Source organism: Myotis brandtii, unplaced genomic scaffold, assembly GCF_000412655.1.
Source record: "Myotis brandtii unplaced genomic scaffold, ASM41265v1 scaffold612, whole genome shotgun sequence".
NCBI classification, from domain to species: domain Eukaryota; kingdom Metazoa; phylum Chordata; class Mammalia; order Chiroptera; family Vespertilionidae; genus Myotis; species Myotis brandtii.
In genome coordinates this window covers 1,333,213-1,341,695 of record NW_005370328.1, presented here as the reverse complement: position 1 = coordinate 1,341,695, position 8,483 = coordinate 1,333,213, and the positions used below count along the sequence as shown (strand labels likewise).

The 8,483-nt window shown below is 45.9% G+C and overlaps 1 protein-coding gene across 1 annotated transcript in view; it reads left to right on the top strand.

Moving 5' to 3' along the window:
• Positions 1-7,781, top strand: part of RRP15 (ribosomal RNA processing 15 homolog) — a 16,074-nt gene extending 8,293 nt beyond the window's left edge. The window contains exon 5 of the mRNA XM_005879887.2: positions 7,051-7,781. Coding sequence (XP_005879949.1) covers positions 7,051-7,191 — 141 coding nt within the window. The 3' untranslated portion in view covers positions 7,192-7,781. The remainder of the gene's footprint in view (positions 1-7,050) is intronic.
• Positions 7,782-8,483: the final 702 nt, after the last annotated feature.

Sequence of the window (8,483 nt, the reverse complement as noted above, 5' to 3'; positions counted from 1 at the left end):
CAAGTTCCTTGATTTAGTTGCCAGTTTGCCTAATTTTGACAAGTTTAAGGACCCAGGTGGTGGATCTGTGTAATAAGTGTTGGTCAGAAGGAAGTGTAAACATGTGAAAGCTGTGTTTGGGGATTTACACGTTTCAGGTAAGAAGGCAGGCGTGTTCTCACTGGTGACCTTTCACTGAGAACTGGGGGAGGACCCAGCCGCTTTGCACGAGGAGCGGGTGGGAAATGGGAAATGGCCTGGCTGAAGTCCTGCATGGCGACCCTCTCCATCCACTCAGACTGAAGAGTGACGTGGATAGAGTCGGTTGAACATCCACTGTGAGCCCGGAGGCTTCTGGGTGCTGAGCTCAGCATTGAGGGGCGTTGGTTCTTTCATGGGGGGTGCCCACTGGCAGGGCCTGTCCTGTTCCTTCTGGGGCCCTGTATGTTTTCCAGGGAAGAACCCTATAATCTGTTGCCTACACATGGCGGAGGAACTCGCCAACCTTGAAGCAGATTGTAGGGACAGCCTGGGGCCCCAGCGTTCAGCCCGTAGGATTCCTCGAAGGAGCCCGTATTGGCTGCTGATAGGAAAGCGTTGATTCGGTGTTATGTCTCAAATTACAGGCTTTGTGAGAGGTTTTCATTGATTTGAACTGGCCCGCACATCACTGTCAGCTTCTGTTTTGTCAGGAAACCACACTAGGAACTTCGCAGAACAGGCAAGTGCTAGCAGTTTCTGTTAGGAAGGGTTTCCTTAGTGATGGATTGTGGGGCAACACATTTCAGTCAAAATCCCTCGGTTAAATCAGGTACTGGGAGAGACTAGGTATTTATTTATTTTTCTGTTTTTGTGAAGAATGTCAAACAGAAGTGAGTTCAGGGGCTCTGTCCGCATACATTTCTCATAAATGGCAACCAGGTGATCCTTCAGAGCTGGTTTTCAGTGGTGGGAATGCCTGTGACATACGGGCTTCTTGGTATCCTAGTGACGCGAGCTAGACTCCAATTGCCATCTCCTTTTAAAGTGTCCACTCCTCTGCTTCCTGGCCTGGCTGAAGTCCTGCTCCCAAGCAGGACGCTAGGAATGGAGGGGCGCCTCACGCTGGCCCCCAGGTGGTCCCAGCAGCTGTGGGCCTTGCTTCTCGCATGGAGGGGGGTGTGGAAGGCAGGCAGCAGGGCAGAGGGATGCTGTCCTCAGGTTGCCCCTGCCTCGCATGGCAACTGGCTGCTTTCACATAAAAGCTGCTCTCGCAGGAATGCGTGGAATCCCAGCTTTGTAAATCATCCAGCTCAATGTTTGTTTACGGCAAATGCCTAAATAGATTAGAGTTTAGACAAAAGGGAGACTCCGAGTTTGCGGTGAGAGCGAGCACTGCATTGCTGTCTCTGGGAACGCGGGAAAGCCAGTTTCCCACTGCTCGCCTCCGAAGCGGGCTGGTCAGCTGCTCTGGGCGGAGTCTGGTGTGAGCAGCGAGAGCCTGTGGGGCAGGGGGTACCTGCAGCATTTGACTCGGGGAGTGTGGGTCAGGGGAGGACTTAGGGCCCTTTCAGCGCGGCGGTAGGAATCCTTAGTTACCTTTAGAATGAAGTTCATGGTGGGCCATGCACCTGCTGGGCCTCTCTGAGGAACTGTTCTCTGTGCGAAGTAGCTGCCCGCAGAGGATGTTCATCAGTGAGGTTGAGGCCCTTTAATAATCTGACTGTCCTGCATAAAGTGGGTCGTGTACCACATGTTTGCACTTAGGATGCATTTTTTAAAATATATGTTTATTGATTTCAGAGAGGAAGGGAGAGGGAGAGAGAGAAACATCAATGATGAGAGAGAATCATTGATCGGCCGCCTCCTGCACACCCCCTGATGGGATTGAGCCCGCAATTGGACATGTGCCCTGACTGGGAATCGAACCGTGACCTCCTGGTTCATAGGTTGTTGCTCAACTACTGAGCCGCGCTGGTCAGGCTGTGGTGCATTTTTAAAATTGAAAAGAGTATTTTGCTGTTTCTTGCTCAAAAAATAGTAATTTTGAGTTGTGGGCAGTTGAGAATGTTGATGGGGTTGTACGATGCTTTGTACACAGTGGCACAGGCCACTGGCCCGCCCTCTGGGTCACTCACCCACATCGTGCCTCAGCCTCTAACCTGTTCTCGGGTCATCATTCCAGTGGTGACAGCCACCTCGTAGATACTGTGAGGGTCCCGGGACTTAACACACGTGGTGCTGGAGCCATGCCCAGCTCACAGCAAACACGTGTCCTGAGAATGAGTTCTTTACATGTCATTCTTATTGTTCCTACCAGATGGTAGTCAAAGATGAAGCTGTGGTGGGAATCCAATTTGAAAGGGAGCTGACTACTTTTGAATTACTGGGTGACCCCAGAATTCTCTAATAATTCAATAAAGCTTGTGTTTAGATTTGGAATGTTCTCTCGTTTTAGGTGTGTCTGGTCTAGTAATGGATAATTCTCACAAAATAGTAAAACTAGATTTGGGGGGCCGAGAGCTCTGTCCCCATTTCAAGCTAGGGCTTAGCTAACTGTGACTTGCAGGGTTTCACTCACCCAGGAAAGGGGTTTCTCAGGGGTTTCTCCACCATGCTGTTGATGTTCCCATCTTTGCAAAAGGATTCTCCCCATTTAGATAAATACTTCTCCTCATTTCACAGGCAGAATTTTCAGGTGGGTTTTAATGGTTGGCAGGAAGGTTACTAACAACAGTTGCAAAGAGCTTACACTATAAGTTTGCAACAACAAAGGCATTAAGATGCTTTTAGCCAGCGTTCAGAACCTTTTTTAATTTAGGTGAAACTAAATTAAAGTGAAAATTGAACATTCTTGGTGAAAGCCAACAAATCAAGTATCGCTGATTGCGAAATGCAGATGGATTATGTTGTTTATTTTTTTAGGGTTTGACTCTAATTTTCCCCTTCAAAACTGGAGTGCGGTTAAGCTCTTCACTATTGGGTGTGAGACCAATGAGGAATCCCAAACCTCTGCTTCCGTTTTCTGGGCAGTAGCTGCCCGTGGGTGTTTGAACCTTGAAGTGGAAGCTGATGAACATTTCTCAGGGTTGTCTTCATCTTCCAGATCGACACAGACGCTGCTGTGTGATCTCGATGAAATATTTGTAGAAAGCCAGGCCGAGGAGGGCGGCGAATATTTTGTTTCCCTGCCTCATGTGGTTTTCATTAGGTTTTTGCATCTAATCAGTTTCACTGTCCAGCTGCCGTGGGCACGGAGCTCGCGACCCTGTAGGCTGCCCCCTACGGCACGGTTAGCTGTGTCTTACGTTAGGTTATGTTTATCCTGGTGGGGCCCAAGCTTTCGCTCCATCAGGATCTCGAGGGCTTATAAGGCCCATGGCTGGGCTCTGCCTGAGTTTCTGGGTCAGCAGGAACGGAGCCCGGGAGAATGGATTTCTCCTTAGTGATGAGGATGCCCTTGTCGGGCCTGGGGCCACACTTGGAGAGCACGCGATGCAGTCGCCCCTGACTGCTCAGAGCAGAAACACCCCACCGCCCCCGGAGAGCCTGGCCTCACTGTCCCCCTTCAGGCTGGACAAGCCAGGGGGGCTTTGAATTTATCCTGCTATGGATCTTCCTGCCTAAAGTACACGTTTACACCCGAAATTGTCTTTCCAGACCAGGATCGTGAGACAATTGATCATGACATTTCCATTAACGAACTCTTCTTCCCATTGGCCCACTGACGTTCCTTTCTCTTTCTCCACTGCTGTGGTGCCCCACCCCCTTATCCATGGCTTCACTTCCCATGGATTTAGTTACCCAGGGTAACTGAAGCCGGAAGGTATTAACTGGAAAAGTCCACGTCCCTGTATCTCATCACGTAGGCCCTGTGTCATCTCCCATCAAGAAGAAGAGCGGTGCGTACAGGACAATGAGATGTTGAGAGAGCGCACATTCACGTAGCTTCTGTTCCGGTGCACTGTTATGATCTATTTTATTGTTACCATTAGTCTCTAAATATGGCAAATTTATAAATTACACTTGGTCATGGATAGGTATAGAAACGGTACATACAGAATTCAGTGCGAGCTTCCACGTCAGGCATCACTGGGGGTCTTGGAACGTATCCCCAAGGGTAAGGATAGGGACTTGTTTAGTGTTTTGTTCCTGCTCGTCCCTCCCTCCTTTCTGTTGTGATGCTAACAGGGCAGGGAGCTCTCCTGTGGGACACTCTGTTACTGCTGGTAACATGTGGATAGCATGTTGGGTGTAGTTAGCTAGACGGAGGCTGCCATTGAGATTGTGCGCATTCCCATGTAAACACAAACATCGGTGCCAGGACAAGCCTTTCCTCGTCAGTCAGGAATTTGGATAAGGAAACGTGTGCTTTTTAGGGTTTAACTGAAAGTGTGAGTGATGCCTTTGGCAGGAGAGGTGTCCTAGTGGCTGCTCCTAAGGGCACCTCTGTTCATTGGGAACAGCTCTTTCTCTTACGTGAGGTGAGGAGACTGGCAGAGAACACCGGGGTTGCAGCGGGGAAAACGGCCTTCTGTCCAGTTGGGTAACTGACTCTGATCAGAGCAGTGGGTTCGGTGTGTAGGAGTGAGCGGTGGGCGGTGTCAGCGTGTGCCAGGCAAGGAGTTAAAACGGACCTTCCTCCTCTATCGCTGTCCTACGGGGGTGGCCCTGGGGCGGTCTTCCTGTCGCTCTTGGACCAGCACCCGTGGTGTTTGTGTGTCTTCATGTTGGTTATTTTAGCACCGAGTGCACTGCTCGGCTCTCTGGTCAGTTCTGTGCTGTCAGCCCCGCTTCATCCCCTGGTCCCAGGGAGATGGAGGAGGGACAGTGGGGGACACTTTCCTCTTTGTGACGGCATCCTGTTACTGTACATGGAATGACTGTTTCCGGGCTGTGTGTTCTTAAAAGGGAAGTGCAGCAGAATTAAGTAAGTAAGCCCTGGTAACCCAGCAAATGTCTTTAATATCGTTTCTCTTAAAAATTCCTTTTTATATGGCTTATGACCCCCATGAAGATAATATGTTCTAACCAAAGGTCATGGGATCTTTCATATTTAGAGAGGTTTGTCCAGCGCTGTGTATTTCTGTGGATGGAATAAATAGGAAAGCAGTGACTCTTAGCTCCATGAAGACGGGGACTCTGTTATGAACAGAGCCTACACACATACACGGTTCTCAGTAAATACTTATGGAGCGAGGGGAAGAAATCCCAGAGCTTGTCGTTCTGCATGGATTGTATCAGTTACCACCACACGGTGGTGCTGTTGTCCCGTGAAATGAGAGGCTGTCTTAGGCTCAGCTGTGTGTAGTTTTACATAAATCCTATGAAGAAACAGAACAAACTGTCTACCTCTGCCTATTGCCTGCTCACTTATTTGTAATTTTAGCATGTGATCAGGCTTTCTTATTACATGATTAGGTCAGACAGTGAGACCATAACCCAAATAAAGACCATTTGTTTCTCATTTTACCAGCTGTTAAATGAGAGAGAATCCATGAAAACCTAGCCCACTTAGTTTCTTTTCTCTCATTTACTTTGGGCTAAAGGCCTTCGTTAAATTTCTATTTGTCTTTAAATAATTTGCCAGAAGTCTTCTAATAAATTATCAGTGAACTTGAAATAATAATATAAGATTGTTTTAGTCAAAAGGTTTTAAAATTGATATCATATCTGGGATTGTGATCCCTCCAACTTTATTCTTCTTTTTCAAGATTGTTGCTGCAGTCTGAGGTTTTTTTATCTTTATTTTTTGGGTTCCATATAAATTTTTGGAGTGTTTGTTCTAGGTCTGTGAAATATGCCATTGGTATTTTAATGGGGATGGCATTGAATCTATAGATTGCTTTGGGTAGTATAGACATTTTGATGATGTTGATTCTAGTAGTTTTTTGGTAGCGTCTTTAGGGTTTTCTATGTTCAATATCATGTTATCTGTGAATAATGACAGTTTTGAGATGACTTTTATGGACCTAAATAGACACTTCTCTAAAGTGGACATACAGAAGGCCAAGAGACATATGAAAAAATGTTCAGTCACTAATCATCAGAGAGATGCAAATTAAAACAACAATGAGGTTTCACCTACACCTGTAAGAATGGCCACCATCAACAAATCAACACATGACAAGTGCTGGCGAGGATGTGGAGAAAAAGGAACCCTAGTGCACTGCTGGTGGGAATGCAGACTGGTGCAGCCACTGTGGAAGACAGTATGGCGTTTCCTCAAAAAGCTGGAAATGGAACTCCCATTTGACCCAGTGATCCCACTTCTAGGAATATATTCCAAGAAACCTGAAACACCAATCAGAAAGAATGTATGCACCCATATGTTTCTAGCAGCGCAATTTACAATAGCTAAGATCTGGAAACAGCCCAAGTGCCCATCAGTAGATGAATGGATAAAATATTTGTGGTACATTTAGACCAAGGAATACAATGTGGCAGTTAAAAAGAAGGATCTCTTACCCTTTGAGACAGCGTGGAGGGACTTGGAGAGTATTATGCTAAGTGAAATAAGCCAGTCAGTGAAAGACACGTATCACATGATCGCACTCATATATGGGATCTAATGAACAAACTAGATCCAGAGACATAAAAGCATGGAACAGACTGAGGAATCTGAGAGGGAAGGTGGGGTAGCGAGGTGAGTGGGAGAGATTAACTGGGGAACTTAAATGCATATATGCATAGCATGGACACAGACAGTAATGTGGTAAAGGCTTGGGAGGGGTGGGTGCAGAGGGAAGGGGCTCAGGGGAGGGGGCACATCTGCAATACTTTCAACAGTAAAGATAAATTAAAAAATTTTTGATACCAAACCTAGATCTTATTACATATTCTCCCTATTGCAAAAAAAAAAAAAAAAAAAGTTTGCTTCCATGATTCTTTTATGGGGTTAAAATATTTTACTAGCAGATAGTTCTATTAGCTATTTGTACATATATGATTACAATGTAAGAATAAGGCCACTCTATGCTTTGTCTTGATTTCACTCCTGTTGCTGAGAAGTGTGCTTTGTGACATGGACTCTCTCAGTCTCTCTGCAATTAAATTGGTTTTTGAATATTGTGTTTCTGTGATTGTCCTCAGACGGAAGTGAGAGAAGAGGGCCCAGGATGGAGCATCCTTCGAGACGACTTTATGATGGGAGCGTCCATGAAGGACTGGGACAAAGAGAGTGACGGGCCGGACGGCAGCATCCCGGGCGGGGGGAGCGACTCCGACACATAGTGGACGTGCAGGAGGCACCGCGACATCGCTCTATTCTTCCTAGAGAAACACTTCTCGCTCCGAAAGCTGGCGGGCCATCAGGATGCCTGAGAAAGCCAGAAGACTTGCACTTGTCACATAAGCTTTGTTAAAGTTACATGTTCGAACTGTGTATAAGTTTAAGCATTTGTAAAAAGAAATGTCCCTCAAAACATTTGTGAAAAGAAATGTTTCGACTTGTCCGGTGAGAGGCTCATTTTGCCCATCACTGGTTTACAAGTTGGTCTTGGGTTTTGGCGTCTTGTCGCAGGTATTGTACTACCAGCGTTTCCGGAAATGCAGTGTTCTTCATCATGAAAATGAACTCAACGTTAATGTTCTCCACCTACAGATCTGTGCATTTATAGTTTGTGGGGGGAAGGTTGGTGTTTGTTTTGGTGACCTATTGAGAAAACGTAGGCAGTAAAGTTTTAAATTATAGTATTTCTGATTTGGGGTGATGCTTTTATTTTTTTAAGATATTCTGGCAAATATATAAGAAACATGTCAAATCTATACTTTTCTATTACTTTTATGTGCTGGAATGTACATAAATAATGCCTTAAGATTTATTTTAAGTGTGGGCTATCTTTGCTCTCGTGTCATTTCTTAGGAAGCACATGTGACACGTTCAGTGCGTGCGTGCGTGTGTGTGTGTGTGTGTGTGTGTGTGTGAGAGAGAGAGAGAGAGACAGACAGACAGACAGACAGACAGACTGTGAGTCTGTCTGAAATTCTCTCTCTTGGTTGGATGACCAGTGAGGTCATAGCTAACAAGGGGTCTGTTAAGTAAAAGGAGAATGCAAAGTAAGACTGTAGTGTTGTTCCAAAATATCTGTGAAACTGGGCCTGAGATCTAAATCTGTAGGGGAATTGTTCAATAAATGTGATCTCTTCCCTCTTAAAAAAGGCTCTCTTTGTCCATCTTGCTTAATACAGATGGGTCCCTCCTGCTACCCATGCACACACTTGCTCTGTTAAACACCAAAGGAGAACCCTCCCCAAAACTCTGCTAGAGAAGGGATGTTTATATTCTTCAGCCCAGTGAGTGTGGCAGGCATTGCATAACTGGAGTTAAATTAGTCCACGGCCTGGCATTTGTTATCATAAAGGAAGGTGTACACCTAGGATATCAGGTGACTAAACCAGCAAAGCTCAAATGCATTTTTGTATTTGTTCCAGCTTTTGAGCTTGAGTGCCTTATTAAATGATAGGACTGCCATTTGTCAGTGCAATATAAATAAATGTGAGCAAATATTCTTCAGTAGTAGCAG